At 51.8% G+C, this 21,091-nt stretch overlaps 5 protein-coding genes and 1 pseudogene across 5 annotated transcripts; 2 read left to right on the top strand and 4 right to left on the bottom strand.

Annotated features, from left to right (window-relative positions):
* Nucleotides 1-46: 46 nt before the first annotated feature.
* On the bottom strand, nucleotides 47-3,462 carry SAPIO_CDS6163 (Alpha-glucosidase; the record flags this gene model as incomplete). The annotated part of the gene is made up of 5 exons (XM_016788339.1): nucleotides 47-322; nucleotides 387-1,630; nucleotides 1,707-1,970; nucleotides 2,054-2,503; nucleotides 2,643-3,462. 5 exons carry the CDS (start codon nucleotides 3,460-3,462, stop codon nucleotides 47-49), a joined length of 3,054 nt encoding a protein of 1,017 aa, XP_016642096.1.
* Nucleotides 3,463-5,528: 2,066 nt separating this feature from the next.
* SAPIO_CDS6162 (Inosine-5'-monophosphate dehydrogenase) lies at nucleotides 5,529-7,471 on the top strand (the record flags this gene model as incomplete). Its single annotated transcript, XM_016788338.1, has 3 exons — nucleotides 5,529-6,003; nucleotides 6,269-7,214; nucleotides 7,279-7,471. The coding sequence occupies 3 exons, from the start codon at nucleotides 5,529-5,531 to the stop codon at nucleotides 7,469-7,471; spliced, it is 1,614 nt and encodes a 537-aa protein (XP_016642095.1).
* An 800-nt stretch (nucleotides 7,472-8,271) lies between these two features.
* SAPIO_CDS6161 (uncharacterized protein) lies at nucleotides 8,272-10,792 on the bottom strand (the record flags this gene model as incomplete). The annotated part of the gene is made up of 4 exons (XM_016788337.1): nucleotides 8,272-8,834; nucleotides 8,916-9,659; nucleotides 9,739-10,047; nucleotides 10,681-10,792. The coding sequence occupies 4 exons, from the start codon at nucleotides 10,790-10,792 to the stop codon at nucleotides 8,272-8,274; spliced, it is 1,728 nt and encodes a 575-aa protein (XP_016642094.1).
* Nucleotides 10,793-13,372: 2,580 nt separating this feature from the next.
* SAPIO_CDS6160 (uncharacterized protein) lies at nucleotides 13,373-15,295 on the bottom strand (the record flags this gene model as incomplete). The annotated part of the gene is made up of 6 exons (XM_016788336.1): nucleotides 13,373-13,585; nucleotides 13,643-14,481; nucleotides 14,566-14,699; nucleotides 14,769-14,960; nucleotides 15,080-15,201; nucleotides 15,269-15,295. The coding sequence occupies 6 exons, from the start codon at nucleotides 15,293-15,295 to the stop codon at nucleotides 13,373-13,375; spliced, it is 1,527 nt and encodes a 508-aa protein (XP_016642093.1).
* Nucleotides 15,296-15,942: 647 nt separating this feature from the next.
* On the top strand, nucleotides 15,943-17,953 carry SAPIO_CDS6159 (uncharacterized protein; the record flags this gene model as incomplete). Its single annotated transcript, XM_016788335.1, has 7 exons — nucleotides 15,943-16,049; nucleotides 16,184-16,378; nucleotides 16,447-16,559; nucleotides 16,644-16,658; nucleotides 16,715-16,803; nucleotides 16,869-17,166; nucleotides 17,259-17,953. The coding sequence occupies 7 exons, from the start codon at nucleotides 15,943-15,945 to the stop codon at nucleotides 17,951-17,953; spliced, it is 1,512 nt and encodes a 503-aa protein (XP_016642092.1).
* A 742-nt stretch (nucleotides 17,954-18,695) lies between these two features.
* Nucleotides 18,696-19,505, bottom strand: SAPIO_CDS6158 (annotated as a pseudogene; the record flags this gene model as incomplete).
* Between the last annotated feature and the right edge of the window lie 1,586 nt (nucleotides 19,506-21,091).

Here is a 21,091-nt window from a genome sequence, read left to right as displayed (position 1 = left end):
TTTGTCTCATATCATATCCTAATCTCATGCGCTAATCCCGAAAGAACTAAGTAACCAGAAGTTGAAGTGGCTCAGGCCCAAGAATTTGGCCCCAAGAGAGAGTCCACTCCGCGCTCCAAGCACCGTCAGAAGTGTACGGATGAAGGTCGACCTTCAGCACACCTATAGTCTTGTTAAACTCCCAGCCCTTGGTCAAAGTTTTGCCGTTGAAAGACACCGACTTCACGGACTTGACACCGAGAATCGTCGCTTGCTTGAGCGCATTGGCATCCTTGTAAACGCCTTTGGGCATTACCGTAAGGGTCGACTTCTTCGCGGAGAACTATAACACGCAGTTAGCGTCATGTGGTGCCGTTGAGGGATTTGGGCAAGATATTATAACTCACATCAACGACAAGAGTCTTGTCTTGTACAAGACTTTCTCCATCATCGATATACACCTCTCCCCTCGCCGTTCCGTCTTCATTAAGTGCCACCAGGAGCTCCCACGCACCCTGCCGGCTCTCCTTAGTCGTAAGACCGGGCTCCTGGATCGCAACGACGTGTCCGCCTCTAATGTGAAGCGGGATGTGCTCAACCGGCGCCGCAAGAGTAATATTCTCCCCACGCGAAGTCTGGACCTTCTCGTGCGTGTACCAGTCGTACCAAACCGTGCCACTACCCGTGCCCGGGAAGACACCGTCCACAGAAGTCGCTCCCTTCACAAGCACAGGAGTAACAAGGATCGCCGGTCCAACGAGGAACTGCCTATCGGCATCCGCCAGCCAAGGCTCGTCGGGGAACTCCCACGCCATCGCACGAAGGACGGTATCTCCCCGCTCGTGCGCCCTCTGCAGGAGCGTGTAGAAATAAGGCAACAGCGAATACCGAATCTTCATGGCGCGGCGAGACGCCTCGGCCACCACCTCCCAAACGTACGGCTCCTGCGAAGGCCTCCCAACTGCGTTGTGATTTCGGTAGAACGGGAAGAAGGCGGCGAGCTCCATCCAGCGAGCGCACTGCTCGGCGTCGGCGTCCAAACCGAATCCGCAGGCGTCGATACCGAACATTGGGAAGCCGAAAATGGAGAACGAGAGCGCTTGTGAGATGGAGAAATAAAGATAGGCCCAAAGCGAGTAGTTGTCGCCACCCCAGTGGCCGGCGTACTTGCCTGACCCAGCAAACGTCGACCGTCCAATAATAAAGGGTCGCTTCTCAGGCTGGATGGACAAGAGGGCGTGGTAAGTGGCATTGAGGATCTGGTGGCCAAAGAGGTTGTGCACGTCGTACTCGAGGATTCCACCATGGTGCGTGGCCTCCGGGGCTACGGTCTTGATGGAAATTGGGCCGTGGACATTGTTGATCTTGTAAGGCGGCCGGTTGACGCTTCGATGACGCGGGTGCACGCGCAGTGTCAACTGCTCTTCCGCGCCCATTTGATGTGATACAGTACCGGCGAGGAAGTCTGGCGGTGAGTCTATGCCGATGGTCCTATTACTTCCGCAGCTACCCTCACAGAAGGAAGCCACTTCGGACATGTCGATCCAAATACCGTCAAACTTGATGTGCTCATGGTATCGAGTCAGTTCGCCCGTCCACCATTCGAATGTCCCGGTCCCGTTCAGGGCTGCTCCGACCCAATCCGGGAATACTATTAACCCGTGATTAGCCTCCAGTTTGTGACCCGACTCATGAATCAGTCTACTTAGTAGATTCCTCCCACTCACCGGTATAACCAGGCCAAACTTGGCCTATATACAAAGACCCATCGGGGTTCAACATAAAGGCATCAGCCTCGATACCCCTGTCATAGGTAGGATAGACACCCTTTGGATCAGACGGGTCCGGAGAATAGATGGCGGAATCAACGATAGGGACAAAGTGCTGTCCATTCGCGTGAATACGGTCCAAGAAGTCGGCACCTTCTTCGTAGCTCCAGGATTCCTGGTCATTTTCAAAGTCCCGGAAAAGGTTCATATAATCGATATCCGCTAAAAAGGGGGTTGTCAGCAGCAAGGCATTTCTCCAGATAAAGAAAACCCAAAACAACGAGGAAAAGAAAGCCATCACTTACCCCAAATCGTCTCGAGCGGGATCCGCGCCTTGGCCATCTCGTCGACGACATACTGGAGTTCTTTCCATCCAGTGTAACCCCAGCGACACTGATGAAATCCAAGAGCCCAGTACTGCTGCATGGCAGGGAGGCCAATGGTGCTCGTTTGGTACGATCGGATGACATCCTTGGCGGTCGGGCCGGAGTAGAAATAAAAGTCGAGCGTACCGCCGAGGCCTCTCCAGACGACCTCTTCGTCTCTCAGAAGCACTTCGAGGGGATGGGAGTTTCTTAGGAACACGCCGTGGGTATACGATACATACTTCTCCTTGGGATCAGTGGCATTTGTGACATAGACCAGCTCTTTCGAACGTAAGTCTTCCTTGTAGTACCGTGTATCGAGGTACACTGGGTGAGAACCGTAAATGTTCTCGTCGATGGGATCCCCAGCATCAGCAGCAAAGATGGTTCCTAAGCCAGGATTAGAGACTTACGTTCGCTGGTTGGCGTACGGAAATGGGTTAGGCTTATTTACTTGTAAGATTGTTTCCAAGTTTAAATCCATGCATAACTTCACCGAGCCCGTAAATATTGTAATCCTCAGGCATACGAGTCTTAAGCTCGAAAAATTGGTCCTCGAATACCAGGTGTGAATCAACCGTAGAGAACAAAGTCTCGCCGGTAGACTTCCTCTTGACAGAAAAGGCGAACTCGTTGCCTTCTGCTAGAATAAACTCGAAATCCCGGTCTTTCCCATTATAGCCATCATCGACTTTCGGCTTCGGGATTAGCTCCTCGGGAAGGATATACCAGGTCTCATTCTCGGCACTAACATAACGGGGCAGGATCTCAACACGCAGACGGTCCTTTGCCTGATGCTCGACGACCAGGCTCAACTCCCACACATCGTGGCCGTAGACATTGCATCCACATCCTTGGAGATCCAGATCCGCAGTCAATCCGTATTTCGACTCCTTGACGTTGGAGATTGTGTAGCCATGGCAAGCTGTCTGCGGATCAACAGCCTTAGGGTTGAGCGCAGTCGAAGCCCACTCCTCCTCACGGCCCTCGTTGAAGATGTTGAGAGGGACTTTTACGCCGGACGGAGTAATGAACGTCGCCTGATCGACGGCACCGCAGAACAGGCCGGAGTGACAGTGTCGCTTGCCAACCGATATATAGATTATATAGGAAGTGGTCAAGATGAATGTTATGGGTATCACGAGGTGGTATGGGTGTTTCTTTGCGCGAGAGAAGTAGGTAGCTAGGTGAAAGGAGACGAGCAGAGCTGCAGCACTGAGCAGGGCCAGCGAGATCCAGGGCATAGAGCAGCGAGCGCAGTGATACCAATACCACAGGCCATGGGCGATGGAATTAACACCGACGAGGGTCTCACTCAATAGACCCAACGGGCCGCCGGATGCTTCCATCTTGGCTCGATATCGCAATTCGCAATCGCCGTTGGGCGGATAGAAAGGATAGAAATGTTAAAATACTCAATTAGACCTGTTTTGGTTTGGTGAAGCGGGGAGAAACGAGCGTGGAGGTTGATCAAATAAGGTACGAAGTATTACTTCAAAATGTTCCTGCAAGGTCACCACCACCCTGACCAGTCAACGCGGGGTGTGTGGCAGAGGCGGCGGTTGTGCATGGGCTTACAGCCTGCTTGAAGGATGTGGTCTCACCGTCTCAGATGAGATGGTCTCAGACAACACGAGCTTCCAGGACAAAGTTACCCCGAGAGTGACATCACACGGTCACTCAGGCGAATCGGGGACAGACTTGGACTTGGAGGGGCTAAACGGGGCCCAAACCAAGTGCCAAGCAAAATATTGGTGGCCTCGATCTGATACCACACTAAACAATGGGGAACCGCCTGGGCAAAGCTTCCCGAAAGCCAATTACAGGAGGCGCCCTCCCTCCTTGGGAGTACATCAGGCGTACTGAATGCAAACTATTAACATATTGAGTGCTACTCGCAGATGTGGTTACGAATCGATCCAAGAACACAAATTGCAGTTGGAGGAAACGGTGAGGTGACCCACTGCTGGATGAGGGAGGCTTGGGACTTGGGGATGGCCTGAGGGGAAGCAGCGAATGATGATTGAAGACGGGAACTTCGTGCACCAACATGCACTGTCAGTACGTCCGACGTTGTTGATCATCACTATTACGAATTGATACTGGAGAACCGCGGGAACCTAAGTAAACCGGGACCGACCCGTGAGGTTGCTAGCCACTTCGCCCGCTCATGTAATTCTCATTGATGGTTAGGGGGGAGGTGGGTTGGGGGTACATTCGCACGCAGGTCCCTGCCTGCAAACCCAGGAAATCGTCCGGATTTGCAAATTCGTGCCGGAATCTTGGGAAATCTTGACCCAACCGAGGGAGTCTGTCACCAAGAAGAAAGTCGCCTTCGGACGGTCGGTTAGCTCAGTTGGTTAGAGCGTGGTACTAATAAGCTATCCGGCTTATCAAGTAAATGCCAAGGTCATGAGTTCGACCCTCATACTGACCATTGTTAACTATCTTTTTGCCTCTTGTTCGTTTTCTCTTTATTTTATTTTTACTTTTCTTTTTTTCTCTTTTTTGTCTTCCAATATTGTGTTTGTTTCTCCCCCAGAAGTCAGTGAAGCCTCCCTCCTCTGCAGGTCTATAACGAGGTTGAGAGGGCTTTGGGATGATTTACAGCTTTTGTTGGCCTAGTCAAGATCGAGGGATGAGAATGACGGAAATCATTGTTTTGTCTACGAAGTTCTTCATAGATTCCTGAGTTCCAGGTCCCTCCGTCGTCCACGGGCGGACGCGATAAGATAAGGGAACAACTCCAAGATTCTGCACCGTGATCTCATGGGATTAATAATACGTAGGGGGCCAAGTCAAGGTATTCGTGAAACGGTGAGAAAATGGCCCTGAATGGGGACAAATTCGAACGGAAAATCGAATTACAAAGAATTGGGGTCCTGCTTCGTCAGAGGGAAGGAACAATTATGGAAAACCGAAGACCGAAGACGGAAGTCGCTGCGCACGGTCCAGATCCAAGATTCGATTCCTGTGCCCCGCATCAATCCCGCTTGCAGCAGCTACCACCCACACCAAAACCCACGCCCACAATGTAGTCATGTACCATTTTGTGTGACCGCCTTTGCAATTGGGGGAAAGCTTGTGAAGGCCCAAAATAAAATTTTTTGGCCCGTGGAAATTTTTTTCTTTTCTCTTTTTGCCTTCTTCCCTTCCTACGGGAAGAAGGTGTATGTCGACCATCAGCCGTACCTCGCCGTTTACTGGAGCAAGAAGACAAGAAGAACAGCCGAAACGCTCGTCAATTCTACTTTCGTTTTCTCAACTGCTTCATACGTTTGACGTCGATTAATACCCTTCAACCTCAACTCTCCTCCCCATCGTCAACTTTTTGCAAATTCCAGCTTCGTGTTGGGACCCTTTTTGCATAACCCCTCCTCAACCTCACCGACAAACTCCTCTTTCATCAGCAAACATGTCTACCCTTTACGGAGAAGGCAAGGTCCGCGACTTCAAGAACGCGATCAATGACCTCAGCAACTACGAGACCAGGGATGGACTCGATATCACGGAGCTGATGGACACCAAGAAGCATGGCGGTCTCACCTACAATGATTTCCTCCTGCTTCCTGGCTACATTGGGTTCCCCGCCTCTGAGGTCGTCCTCGACTCTCCCGTCACCAAGAAGATCAGCATCAAGACGCCCTTTGTCTCCTCCCCTATGGATACCGTCACCGAACACGAGATGGCCATTCACATGGCTCTCCAGGGCGGTCTCGGTGTCATTCACCACAACTGCTCCGCCGAAGCCCAGGCAGACATGGTCCGCAAGGTGAAGCGTTACGAAAACGGCTTCATCCTCGATCCCGTCGTTATCAAGCGCACCACTACCGTCGGCGAGGCTTTCGACCTCAAGTTGAAGTGGGGTTTCGGTGGTTTCCCCGTCACAGGTACGAATTTTTCACTAAGTCCTAGGCTTTTTCCCCGGGGCAATTTGGCGTTTTCCCTGAGCCATCTATGATTACCAACCACTATTTTTTAAACTTTCGTTCCACTGTAACGGTAGAGTTAAACGCTCTGCCATGAGGACACCATGTATATGACCTCGATGGCTCATGTTTGTTTCGTCAAACTGGGGAAGCGCCGTGTGGCAACGCCTCAAGACCAACACAATTGCATAGCGCACGAACGCTGACAAATCTAAAAAACGTTTAGAGACTGGTAGCGTTGGTTCCAAGCTTCTCGGAATCGTCACTAACCGTGATATCCAATTCGAAACCGACCTCGATCAGCCCGTTGAAAATGTCATGGTTACCGACCTCATTACTGCCCAGGCCGGCATCACCCTGGCCGAGGCCAACCAGATCCTGAAGGACTCGAAGAAGGGCAAGCTCCCCATCGTGGACAAGGACTTCAACCTTGTTTCCATGATCTCCCGCTCCGACTTGAACAAGAACCAAGATTTCCCCCTCTCCTCCAAGGCCCCCGATAGCAAGCAGCTCATCGCTGCCGCCGCTATCGGCACCCGACCCGAGGACAAAGTCAGGCTTCAGAAGCTCGTCGACGCTGGTCTCGACATCGTCGTCCTTGACAGCTCCCAAGGAAACAGCATGTACCAGATTGAAATGATCAAGTGGATCAAGGAGAAGTTCCCCAAGCTTGAGGTCATCGGAGGAAACGTCGTCACCCGAGAACAGGCGGCCTCCCTGATCCAAGCTGGTGTAGACGGTCTGAGAATTGGCATGGGAAGTGGCTCTGCCTGTATTACCCAGGAAGTCATGGCCGTTGGCCGTCCCCAGGCCGCGGCCGTCTACTCCGTCAGCAGCTTCGCCGCTCAATACGGTGTTCCCTGCATCGCCGACGGTGGTGTCCAGAACGTCGGTCACATCGTCAAGGGTCTCGCCCTTGGTGCCGCCACCGTCATGATGGGTGGTCTCCTCGCCGGTACCACCGAGTCCCCTGGCACCTCCTTCGTCTCGAGGGAGGGTAAGCTCGTCAAGGCTTACCGTGGTATGGGCAGTATCGACGCCATGCAGGACAAGAAGGCCGGCAATGGCGGCAAGGACAGCCAGAGGAGCAATGCCGGTACCGCCAGGTACTTCTCCGAGGGTGACAGTGTCCTCGTTGCCCAGGGCGTCTCTGGCTCTGTGGCTCACAGGGGGTAAGTCATATTATTTCTCAACTAACTTGTTTTCGTCCTGCGACTCGTACTGACCCCTCTCTAGACCTATTGGGAAGTTCGTCCCCTACCTCGCCGCTGGTCTCAAGCACTCCATGCAAGACTGTGGTATCCAGTCTCTCAAGGAACTCCATGAGGGTGTCGCCGCCGGCCTCGTCCGCTTCGAGCTCCGAACCTCGAGCGCCCAGGCCGAGGGCAACGTCAACATGGAGTCCTACGAGAAGAAGCTTTTCGCATAAATGGTGCAACTAGGGGTGCATACGCAAAATATTGGAGGGTTTTAAAAAAGGGAATGGGAAGGATTGAGTTTTATGGATTGATGATGATGGAAAAGAGAAAAGAATAGGAGTTCTTTGTTTTTTGCGCTTAGATCATGATTTCTTTTCTTTTTTTTTTTTTTCTCGTAGATTATACGAGGCCCTTTTGATATTTCAATGATCTCCCGTAAGGGAGAGATTGGGCCAGATACCCCCCTTAGGAAACAAGGGAAATGAAGAGGGCGAAATAGGGTAGAAAAAAAAAATGGAAGAACAAGGGGAGGAGTTATGCTGGCGGTTTTTCTGGCGGGATTTCGCAAATTTTCAATTATGAAGAAGCTAGTTCAAGAACTGGATGTGAAGACTTCAAGATTCTTTATTCTCGACTCCTTGCCTTGCTACAATGTGATGATGCCCACAAGGAAGAACACCTGATATATCCAAAAACACAAGCCCCCTTCAATGCTTCCTCTATTATCCCTGTGCTTGTATATGAATGCATATGCATACCATAACCCCGTCATCATCATCATCCAAAAAGAAAGAAAGATCGTGAAAGTCCAAGAAACAGAAAAAGAAACGCAAACTTTTATGGTTTGACCCAACCTTGAAACTCCGGAAAGCACCCAAGGGATGCTAAACGTTTTGTCGCTGTGCGATAAAAGAGAAGAAAGAAACGGGGATGCGCAAGAGGAAATCCGAAGGATCCAATGTACCCCAAGCCAGATAGCAAGATGCCCCAAAAGAACAAGATTCAAACCCTACGACAGCCCCCGCAAGGCTCAGTGGGTAGAGCGATAGGGACTACCACCACGCTCCTCATGCTTCAAAAGCGGCAAAACATCATCATTCTCCCCAACATCCCCCGCGTCATAATCCGCCACATAAGCCGACTCCTCCTCATCACTCCCAAGCACCTCGGTAGCCGTGGCACTGGAATCCTCATCTTCCTCCTCGTCATCACTACACTCACTCGACCGACTCGGCCCATCCCCCTCAACGAGATACCAAGCGGGAATGGCCCCGACCAGCGCAATGACGGTGAGCAGCCACCACGAAGCAGATACGTATCCGCGAGCAACGCCCCAGGAGAAGGCGGCGCCGGCGAAGGCGGGACCGATGGCGCGGCCGATGGCGCTGAAGGTCGTGGCGAAGCCGTTGAGGGTGCCGAGGATGGAGAGGGAGGAGCAGGAGTTTGTGAGGAGGATGGTCATGCAGGGGAAGCCGATGATGACGGCGAAGGCTTTGAAGCACATGATGGTGAGGAGGGCGGTGTAGCGGAGGTGGGGGTTGGAGATCAGGACGGTGAAGGGGGTGAAGATGTAGACTACGGGGAAGAGAAGGCCTGGCGAGAGGGTTAGTATTCAGACATTCGTCTTTGGAGGAAAGAAAAAGAAAGCTAGATGGAAAGGGGACGAGTACTCACAGCAAGCACGGAAACACCGCAGAGCACCAAACTTCTTGCAAAGAGGAGGGAAGATAACAAACTGGATAAAGCCGCAAGCGACACCATAGACCGTGAAGATGGTTCCGATGGTATTGGATTCAATGCCGAACCCACCGGTGAAGAAGAAAGGCAGCCTCGTGTTCTCCGGCGTGTACTCCACAGGAGGATAGTTGAGGAACACGGGCAGGACCTGATCATACGCCACCGAATGCAGAGCTAAAAACGTATAGCAGAGCAATCCGATGCTCGACTGCGTCGTAAACACCTCCTTCATACCCGGGCGGAATTTCCCCACGTGGGCAGGACCGTGCTTATGGTGATGTGCGGGAACAAGCGGGGCCGTGGCCTCCCCGTCGACAAAGGAGGCCCGCCGTTGGCGCCGTCCCTTAATAGCCCGCGAGAGCCTCTTGCCGAGTTTCAGGCCCCAGTCCTCGTGGTGGCGTCTATGCTCAAGAGTTTCCTTGAGAAACAGGGTGGCGATGGTCATGGAGAACAGGAATACGATGGCGGCGAGGAAGTTTGGCAGGGCGAAGGGATATTTCTCCCAGAAGGAATGGCCACCGAATAGCGCGGGGAATCGCTTGGCCGGGTTGGCGAAGAAGCCTCCGAAAGCGGGGCCGAAGACGGAGCCTATTGACCATACGAGGGGCATGATGGAGAAGGCTACGGGTTGGAGTTCTCTCTCGGGGACCATTTCCGCAACCATGGTTCTTAGAATGCCGACTGAGTCGCGCGTGTTAATGCCCGTCTTTGAAGATTACAAGGAAAGTAGAGGAGCAGGTTAAGGGACGGGGGAGCTCACCGTTTCCGTTACCACCTCCTTGGATGGCGCGGACAAAGATGGCCATGGGTAGGCTGTCGACGATGCCCCATATTAGGAAGCAAATCATGGTGCTGAATAAACCGATGATGATGGTAGGCTTTCGCCCAATATTATCGGATGCCCTTCCCCACGGCACAGCGGTGAGGCTCTGAGCGAAGGAGAAAACGGCGGAGGTGATTCCAGCCCAGTACGCAACGTCATTGTCGGGAACGCCAAACCCCTTGATCATCTCCGGGAGGTAAGGAAACACGGATAGTAGAGCGAGGGGCTCCGCGAATCGAGCGACGGCTACATGGCAAAGAAGACAAGCGGTTAGCAACTCCGTGTCAAGCAAACTAGATTGGGTTATATGGAGGAGTGAATGCTTTGGGTACCCGTAGAGCTGACGACCACCACATTGTTCCAACGGATGAGCTTCACCGAACCGAGCCAAGTTCTGAACCTGCTGCTTTGACCTCAATGAGAAACATGCGTCGGCTTAAACCGTGACGACGATGCAATTGCACCGAGCCCCAGGCAATGTCATTTCCTGTTGACGAGTCTATCAACGGCACAAGAAGAAAATTAAGAAACAAACAAACGAAGTAAAATATCGAGGTAAAAGTAAACTAAATCAGAGAGGCATTGACCATGTTCGTCGAGGCGCAGTGGTTCGAGCAAATGGAAGGGCACAGGCACATAGGATGGCGGGGTCGAGGAGTTTGTTTGCCACGACTGGGAAATGTTGTGATAGTGAGATCGAAACAGCATGGGCGCCATAGAGCGGGAAGAGGCATAACAGGCAGGCAAACTTGCGAATCGGGAGGCGACATCTCGGCCAAGCTCATGCAGTGTGGGAGCAATGGGAGCAGCGGGAGCGGGAGCAGTCGAAGAAACAAGGTGATAGGGCGAAGAAGTTTCAATGTGATCTTCAACACTCACCAAGAATGAAGAGCTGCTGCTTGGGCAACTTGGGCTTCGGTTTCGAGGATCGTCTTGAACGATGCTTTGACAGCGTCGGGGACGAGTCCCGACGCGACGAAGAAGTCGTCATCGTGGGAGTTGCTGTGCCTCTAAGGGAGGCAAGCAGAGGACGGCGGGCAGGATACGGGACGAGGACAGAGGAATACGACTATTCACGAAAGAAAGCCTTTACGAGAGGAATGGGAGCAACAGTTGTTTTATCTCTTAGTAGATAAAGGGAGTCAGAGAACACAGCTCGAAGTTCACTTGGTCCAAGAAAGTTGCGCGGAACACATGGAAGATGGAAATTTCGAGGTAGAAGTAAGAAAGTTGAGGGAGAGCAAAGGTTCCCAAGTTACAATTCGCCCAGGATGGATTAGCGAAGTGATTAAAATGGAAATTTTGCACCCCACTCAGAAGTACCAAAAATTGTACGAAGTACGAAGCCAAGGACATCATCGACCGATTGTGCACTAGCCTCAACTGGAGTGCTTCGAGTGGAGAGGATCTGGGCTCTCTGGCACGCACATTCGCGCAGACGACGTGAGTGGCGAAACGGCACATCCATCCATCCATGAAGAGTCTGATTGAGTCTCTCAGGCAGGCTGTGACTCAACCCAAGGAAAATAAAGAAACCGAAAAGAAACCAATACGACGTAGTAAATACTTCCCTCTCCCCTTCGCAATGAGGCCCGACGCAAAGTGTCAACACCTTGACTTGACCAGCCCCCCACTGAGGGGGATCGCGTCAACGTCGCTTTGCACCATCAATCGGAAGCTGGCCGTGGCAACCACCCCGGCCCGGACGGCGCTCGGCGACAGATCATCTTGGCCTGTACCAGGGGGGCCTGCCGGATGTGACGAAATCCAACCACCCAGACCCAGACCACTCGACGGCTCCTAATTTAACATCAATGCTCTCTCCCGCTTCGCTTCTCCGCTTTCGCAGACTAGCGTTCTTTGTTTCACAGGGCTTGACTAGCAACTGATTTCAGTCCAAGCATCTTCTCGTTAGGTTTCAAAATACCTTCAGCGTTCAGGCGGTCACTGCCTCGATTTGACGTGCATGGGTAGCGCCTGCCGGGGTAGATTTTTTTCTTTTTTTTACCGATAGCAGCCGTCCGTTGTCGGCCAATTCCCGCTACTGTGATTGGCTACTGATGGTGAAAGGGCGTAGTCGGCACCGGGAGAATCGGCCTCTTATTAATAATAATGTTTCTCGCAAGGGTGACTCCATCGTCCATTGTCGCTCCTCGCGGTCTAGTGGAGTACGGAGTACCTCGACCTCTCCTCGTGGAGACTTCGGAGCAGGATGGATGTTACGCCCATTTGACGTCTTATTGTCCTTGGCTCCCGTCCCCGCTGTTTCCTAGCATAAATCTTATTTTTTCGAGAACAGCATTGCTGCTATTCCACTGGCTTAGTCCAAAGCCAAATGATGCATCGAGCGGGGCAGTCCAAAAGGCCACCGGTTCTTCGTGATCATTGCCCAAGTAAACACGGAAGACGGTCAACGTCCTGATAACGCGACCGGTCTCGATCCTTCAGACGGGCAGGTTGCATCTATTGATCCGTAAAACTTATCCTGTGACTCCGGCTTGCATTGTCACCTGCAGCTTTGAGGATGGATGGTGGGGCTAACCAGGGTCCTACTCCGTCGCTCACATCCCGGATGTGAGCTTCGGACTTTACAGCGTCCAAGACCGCACCCTCGTGCAGGTGCATGCAAAGGCCCGCTCTGCTGCCGACGATGCTCGACTGGGCAATCTTGATGCAAACCTCACAGAGGGCGAACCAAAGTCCACTCATGGTCCAGGGTCGCTTTTGATTTGCACCATCTCTCAAGATACGAAGTGTCAGTGTCAGTCGTACCGGCTGTACGAGTACGTCATTCATCCGCTCCGTATCCGCTCCTGCCATCGTTTTAATCCAGTAAAAACGTTCACGTGAAACTTAATTTCGTCGAAGTCGCAAATGATATCTGCAGCCATTTACGTTTGATTTCGATTGTAGATATGCTAAAGGTAGTGCCACTGGTTTTGGCCGGCTGATAGCGAACGGGATCGTGACGGCTAACATTGTAAAACCGGGCTGAAAAATAATTACAAAAATATAAATAAAAATACAAAATACATAAAATCAAATAACGTGAGCTGAAACAGTGCCTTCAACAAGCCCAAGTCTGGAAACCGTAGCAATGTCTTTCTTTACCCATCCCTGAGAGGAGGAAACTCCCTTGAGCGTGACAGCACCCCCAGGCTGTTCTATCTTCAACACTAGAATAGCCTGAGTAAGGCGGTCCCCGGAACGGATCCCCCAACGAAGCAAGGAAATTGAATGATTTAATCTGTGTATGCTCGCCCCAGTCCATACCTCTTCGTCCCTATAAGGATGAAAACCGAGGACCTATATATATCTCCAAAGATATGTCCTCTGGTGTCTGTTTCGATATCTCCATCTATGTGCTTAATGAGCTGTCAGGTACGTGACTTGCCAGAGAACTGAGTAAACGCCGCGGGCCTGGATGATCACGTAGGCAAGGAAACAGAGAATCGACGTGCAAGGCAAAAAAGAAGTGAAAAAAGGAGATGAAAAGAGGGTAAATTAAATCAAGTGTTTTTTCTGGGAGTGAGTAACCGAGCAGTCAAGTACAGCTGCACAAGCCCCCTCTTCAGACCTTATGCTCAACATTGACCATGCCTTCCCGCTTACGCTCCTGCTCTTCAACACGACGGTCGAGGTCGGTGACAGCAAACTTCGAAGAGTCCATGGACGGCACAAACCAAGGTGCCTCGGTGAAAAGGTACTTCATCTCCTCGAGAGGTCGCTTAGCGGTTTCGGGCAGAACGGCCCAGAAGAAGATGGCGTTGGAGAAGTTGCAGACCTGAGAGAAACCATTAATATCCGAGACCATATGTTAGAGAGACTGGAGAAACCTCACGATAAAGAGAATGTACCACCTCCACCCGATGCCGGTCTTGTCGTCAAGCGCCACCGACGTAGTCTGCCCAATCATGGTGTTGAAGGCGAAGCTGGTCATCGTCGCGATGGAGACACCTTTCGACCGCGTCTTCAAGTCAAAGATTTCAGCAGGGATGATCCAGGAGAGCGGGCCGCAGGTAGCGCTGAAGCAAAAGTTGTACAGCCAAGTGATGACAATGAAGCCCCAAGCCGCGCCACCGTTGCTTTTGTCTGAGCCGGGAGGGAAACGGGCCAGGAGGATGGTGGCAATGATAAAAGTCACCATGTTGCCCAGGTTTCCAAAGATGAGCGGCCACCTTCGGCCCGTCCTGTCAATAAAGAGAATGCAGAGGAACTGGGCCACGAGCGCGAGGACGGAGGAAATGGCTTGGTATCGCAATGTCTCGTCTTCCGCGATGCCGACCTTTTTGTAGATGGCCACAGAGTAGTATTGAATCGCACTCACACCTGTCATTTGGATCGAAGCCTGCAGCCCACACGCTAGAACCAGCCTCCTGAAGGAGGACCGATCTGTGAAAAGTTCGGCGTAGGACTTTGCCGAGGCTTCGTGCTCGAGTGTGATGGACTCCTGGATCTGGTCGAATTCGGCGCGGACCCAGGGGTCCGAAGCGTCCCCGCGAGCGTGGAGTTTGGCTAAGGTCTTGAGGCCTTGTTCAACTCTGCCGTGTCGTATGAGCCAGCGAGGGGATTCGGGGAAAAAGAGGATGAGCGTTCCCAAGATACCGGCGGGGACATTCTGGATGCCAAGACTGACCCGCCACTGCTTGTCGTCGGTCTTGGCAAAGCCAATGTATGAGCCTGAGAGACTCGGTCAGAAAGTGTCTTGGCTGGGCTTTTTTTTCCTTTTCCATTTCCGGAGGTAAAATGGGGTCCCGGGCTTACCGTAGGAGATCCAGGCGGCGACAAGGGCGCCAACACCAAGCATGAACTGCTGCAGGGCTGTGACGCGACCCCGAATGCTCGGGTGGCAGAGTTCAGCCTGGTACAATGGAATAATCATGGTGAGAAAGCCGACACTACACAAAACGATCAGCGTCACAAGAAAAGTAAGATTAATAGACGTATCGACAGTGGATGCTGCTTACCCGACGCCAGCAAGGCATCGACCCGAGTACATGTAGCTGATGTTTTGCGCACCGGTCTGCAGGCCGCCACCGAGGAGGAAAACGAGGGAGCCGATGAGGATGGTCATTTTACGACCGAGGTAGTCGCCAACGGGGCCGGCAAACATTGCGCCGAAAAAAGCACCCCCAGTAAAGATTGAAACAATGGCTCCGCTGCACGCAGAAACTGGCGTCAGTTCTATGGATCATATCTCCAACTACGACAACAACCACAACAACAACAACAGCAGCCCCTTCCAATTTTTTTTCCTAGACTCTCCGGGAAAGCTTACATTTCATCTGGGTTATCACCAAACCTTTCTAGGAATGAAGGCGACGCGATGACTTGGGCAATAACACCCAGATCGTAACCGAAAGTCACAGAGCCGAGCGAGGCAAAAAGGCCCACAAGAAACTGCGAGGAACGAGACTCGTTACAACCTGACCGTATAAAGAGGCGATGGGAATTCTTTCTTCCTTACCTGGTACCACTTGGGTGGAAGCCCCATGGCTGTGGTAGAGTCCGGAGTTGGCAAGATAGAAATCGAGGAAAGAGTTGTAACTTGTGGTAGTCTCGTCACTTTCGAGTCTCGTGTCATCCAGGGTCCCTCCCCATTGCTGACGATGGACGTCGATGGCGGAGCATAGCTCTATATAGCCTCCCATTCTACATAGTACCTCCTTGTCGTACTCCAAGCTTTCCCCATAAACAACAGTACGACAGTTATCCAACCACGAGCGCACACACCATTAACAGCAGTCCTCGAAGGGGAGTGTGGTGCGCTGTCCGCCCCCGGGTCCGTCTGCATGATAGGCCCGGCAAACGGATTATGCGCGCCAATCATGAGGCTGGAATTGGCATTGCCGGGGCGGCGCAGAGTAGCAACAAGCCAATATGGGGAGGCAAGACCGGGGTATTATGTGCCAGCCGCGCTCGGTTGTGGAAGGGTGGAGATCAAATGGATTGGAACTTTGGTAGTGCGGGGAAGCTTGTCTCTCTTCATTGGAACTGACCTATGATTATAAAGTAGGGAAGCTTTTGTCCCTTTTGTTCCTTCTTGTTCGTGTTTGCCTGCAAGTCTTCCCAAGCTCCGTCACGTCACCCGGGCTCCCCTGTCGTCGGTGCAACGTCAACAAGGAAATATCACCCACCACCATGACCAGTTTCACGAAGATTCCGGACGAGGAGCGTCCGGTCATTTCCGTGGATGCGACACATACTATCGCGCGCATCGAGGCTAATACCTATGGAGGCTTCACAGAGTATGCCGCCTGACACTTTTCGCGGCCGTACATGTCACTTCTCCTTTTCTCTCTTATATCCTTCTCCTTCCATCCTTCGGCATGATTTAGTTCTCCTCGCCCTACCTCGGTGCTGGCTAATTCATTGTGCATAGGCACATGGGACGATGTATCTACGGGGGCATCTACGACCCGGGAAATCCTCTCTCGGATGAGAACGGATTCAGGACGGACGTCATCAAAGCAATGAAGGACCTCAACGTTCCCGTCGTGCGATACCCTGGCGGAAACTTCGTCGCCACGTACCACTGGCTAGACGGCGTCGGGCCTAGAGAGAAGCGTCCGAAGAGGTGGGTAATGGACACATGAACGACGCACCTGATTTCTCTTCGGGTATCAATAACTAGATGGATCTTAGGCATGACCTCGCCTGGGCTGGCGTCGAGAGCAACCAATTCGGCACCGATGAGTTCCTTAAGTGGTGTGAGATTGTAGGGACGGAGCCATACTTTGCCCTCAACTTTGGCACTGGTATGTCTCTCATCCAGGCGATGACCGCGCAAGTCGTGGCAGTAGCAGGAGTTTGATGTTGATGGCGGCGCTGCTCTGTTCTAGGCACCCTCGATGAAGGTAGGCTGTTTTGCAAGCCCGAGGCAGAAACCCGCAGACCTAACCGATAGCTACAGCTCTGGCGTGGGTGGAGTACTGCAACTCCGATGCCGATACTTTCTACGCGAACCTGAGACGGCAGAACGGACGGGAGAAACCATACAAGGTACCGCTGCACAATCCCGCCACCCCAAGACGCAGAAGGCCTAGCAACCACTAACAGTACACCAGGTCAAATACTGGGCCCTAGGAAATGAGATGTGGGGGCCCTGGCAAGTCGGCCAGATGACCAAGGAGGCATATGCCGACAAAGCTTACCAGTGGGCTAAAGCCCTCAAGCTCCTCGACCCGTCCATCGTCTTGATCCTCTGCGGAGAGACGGGCTACTCTTCTTGGGACTCGTATGTTATCAAGGAGTGCATCCGCTACGATCTTCATGGACTAGGAGGCAGCACCACGGCCTCTTTGATCGATATGCACTCTATTCACATTTACACCGCCTCAGACGACCACTTGAAAAATGTCACCGGTACGATTCTAGATTCCCCTCCAGTATCTAGATACGGTCAAATTTTTTTCTTCTTTGGTTTTCATTGTGCGCTAACAATCCGAGAAAAATAGCCCCTCGCTCTGCTGAGCGCGCCATCCAGATTGCCGCGAGCCTTATTGACCTCGCGCGCATCGAAAACAAAGTCCCCCATACCGTCCCCCGCCAGAAGATATGCTTCGACGAGTGGAACGTATGGGATCCTCAGCGGGCACCCGGCGAAAAGGGCGCTGAGGAAGCCTACACCCTCTCCGATGCCCTCGCCGTCGCCGTTTGGCTCAACGTGTTCGTGCGACAGGCGGAGCACATAGGGATGGCAAATATCGCGCAATCCGTAAACGTCATCTCCCCGCTCATGACGACTAAAGAGGGGATCGTGAAGCAGCCGCCCTGGTGGCCCCTCGTGCTATTCAGTAAGTACATGAGGGGTCAGAGCCTGGCAGTGAACGTCCGTTGCGGCGAGTACGAGGGGCAGACGAGCCCGGGTTGGATCCGGGGCACCGTGGAGACTCCTTGGTTGGATGTTAGCGCTGCGCTGCAGGATAATGGCGTCGTTTCGTTGGCTGTTGTGAATATCACGGAGAACAGGGCGATTGAGACACAGTTGAAGGGGATCCCGGCCGGTGCGAAGGTCGAGGTGCACAAGGTTACGGGAAAGAGCGTGTTAGAACGAGACGCGGGGATTTCAAAGGAGGACATCACATGGCCCTCGAGCCATTGCTTTGAGTTCCCTGCTGCATCTCTTACTTTGCTGCGGTATAAGCCTTAGTGGGCGAACTCGGCCCAAACAGTGCATGCGATTCTGGCGTACGTAGACTTTGTTGTAATAGAACATAAATTTGATATACAGGTATCTACCCCAGACGCGCAGAAAGGCGCTCAGTTAGGGATGCGGCAGCAAGTAGGAAACTAGATTTGTGGCTGCACGGGATGTTTTTAAGAGGTCTTTAATTGGGGGCAATTCTCCTGCTATTTCAATATCGATGGTTGACTTACTCCGCAAGCCGGAAATTCGGACATCCCTATGACAGTATTCAGAGTAGTTCTTCTGGAGTATTGAATAATAGGGGAACTCGAAGTCCCGAATGAGATCAGGACTGTTCCCAAGTCACCCTTCGGGAGGGCATAACTGATCCGGGAAACAGAAGACAGGTCATACAGACGCCTTAGGGTTAGATAATTAGGGTTGGCGTTATAATTATTGGTTGCTTGACAATCACTTTTTAACAAAACAAGTGACGGAACACATTTCTTTTTACAGCCGTCAGCTGGGTTTATAAAGAACAGCCGGAGATAATAGCTTCCAGATAGCAGTTATATTCAAAGACACACCGGGGAGGTTCCTCGGGTGAAGAATGGCATTAGATCCGCTCAACCATTAGTACTACACCGAGACTGATATGTTTCAAACCAAAAGGCTTGATTTTGATGTTTGTAACGGCTCAAAGGGCTCACGTTGAATGGCTTGTATACATGTATAGGAATTGATCCTTCGCTTGTCCATCCACCACTCATGTCTCCGGATTTTGCATCCATTGTCGTAGCTTTCCAAGAGAATATTCATCATGATTCTTCTCGGAAGTAAAAAAGAGTTCCTCGTACCATCCCCGGGTCCCAAGTGACTGCAGACGCTTCCCAAAAGGCTGACAGGACCCAAAGTCGATCAGAATCGGCATTCCGTCTTTGACCATAATGTTGTAAGGATTGATATCGTTATGTGCGAACCCTAGAGAATGCAAGGCGTTGACAGCTGACTCGAGAGCTTCGATGAACTTGACTTTATCCAGTTCCTGGAAAGCGGGTGTGGGAGCATATTGCATCAGAGTCTGATCCAGCCGTTCCAAAACTATCGCCGTGATGCGTCCGCGTTTCACGTGGCAACCGTGATACTTGATTATGTTCGGATGGTTTATCTTGGATATCTCCTCCATAGTTAGAGTCTCAGTCAAGATCTCCTTGGGGATGAACTCCGTTCCCTTCATGGTCTCGTAAGAGTTAAGACCTGGTCGTTTGATAAAGGCGGACACATCGTCCAAGTGGTCGGGTGCGATCGTCAAGTTGATGTCCTTGGGGACTTCCGGATAGAGCTCTTCGTCGGGGATGTGCTCCAGTCCTGCGCTGTACTCTTCGAGGCTAATCTCTCTCTTATTTTTGAAAGACTGGCCAAAGAAGACCTCTTCTTCGGGGGTGATGAGATAGAAAGTAACGTATTTGGGTTTCTTTCTTTCTGTGTCCCAGGCTTCGACGAGGGTGAGGTCTCGAATTGACTTCAAAGGAGGGGCCCTCTTTCGAGGAGGGGTTTCTGTGGATGGTGGGCTCATTCTAGCGAGTCGACTTCATGAATTTGTCGTATAGTAAACTAAAATCCGGATTCTTCTCGGTCCTTAGGGTGGGTAGAGTCGAATCTGGGAATGAATCTTGGAATGAGAGGGCAACGGGTTTCAATGAGTTTCCGTGAGATGGAATCAAGACTCAAGACGAGGGGGGCTCACCGGTTAAATGTCGGGCGTTCTTGCCACCCTTGGACTGAAGCTGGTCGTGGAGGCAGCTCAGCATTGCCTCAATAAAGTGGACATGAAACTCGGAATGGCTGATCTTTTTCTACTTTCATTGGGTTGTGAGTATGAGCACAGCCTGGACGTTCCCCAAGGAAATGGGTGCCTGGCCGGGGCTCAGCCGACTTGGGATGTCCGACTTTGACCAAAGTGGATGAAGGGTCAGCTTGACCAATCAATTCAGCGATTCAGGCGCTTCGTGAAACCTTGTCACGCGTACGACCTCGCCGGGGGGCTTTCATTGGCAAGGGGATCAGCTCGCATGATACGGATAACCTTGTCAAGGAAGCTTATGCCCCCATAACTCTGTGTGCCAGCTTGTTGGCGTTTGGCGGACCCAGGGATCTGAGGAGAGCCGCCGGTCAATACGTTGTGGTGTTAGTAGAATTGAATAGGGGCCGTACCTTACCGGCCAGTTTCATGCCCTTTCAGGCATTGTAAAATCTAGAAAATGCCTACTAGTCCTTCAGTTTTCGTAGATAGAATTGATAACGAGGATTGCTTCCCCTGATTTTTCCTGTCCCCGGGTGACGCGACACTGCCTCGTGGGTTGCGCACTTGTTGACCGCTTCGTGGCTGATCAAAACGTTTGGTCTTGCCTCATGCCCTGTTGAACCAGTAAATCTCCTCTGGACTGGGCTTTGGCCTGCCTTGCCTTGAAAATGTATCACTTGAGTCAGGCGGAACGGCTCATTATACAACCTGGAGACCCGGTCGCGGCCTAACGATCGACCTGTTGCTTCCGTGGCGAGAGTCTGGTGATGATGGTCTCGTTGGAAGAGGCCTGATGTTGGTTGGCGCAGCTGGCGAGAGTGCCCATTTCTAAATTTCCAGATTCCAATTTCTTTTTTCTTTTCTTTCTTTCCTTCTTTTTGTATTTTGCCTGACTTTAATCTTGTGTATATATATATGCCCTCGAGTCCGCCAGCTATGAGACTTAGATTCTCTTCTTCCTATCCCCATCCCCTCTCAAACCGAATCTTCCAAGATCTTAGCTCAATACAATCCTCTCTACAGCGTTCTGTCTCCTCTCTGCTGCATTTTCACAATTCATTCCACCAATCCACAATTCCAATCTAACTACCGCGCTCGAAGCGAGAAACCATTGGCAAACATGTAGGTTACACGGGCATAGAACCCCAGAAGTTCCGCTCATGATGTTAGATAATAGCTAACCAATGCTCTCTAGGTGTACCGTTACCTTTACCTCGAGGACCACGATCAAGGCCGATGGCACGATCACAAGCGTGGAAACCACGAAAACCGTCGACTGCGGCCGGGCAACTTGTGCCACGTCTGCATCGTACCGCCCGAATTAAGATCGGCATCATGGTAGATGACATACTTGTTCA

This window comes from Scedosporium apiospermum, assembly GCF_000732125.1.
Source record: "Scedosporium apiospermum strain IHEM 14462 chromosome Unknown SEQ_SAPIO_0100, whole genome shotgun sequence".
Lineage (NCBI taxonomy): Eukaryota > Fungi > Ascomycota > Sordariomycetes > Microascales > Microascaceae > Scedosporium > Scedosporium apiospermum.
This window is presented reverse-complemented; position numbering and strand designations above follow the sequence as displayed.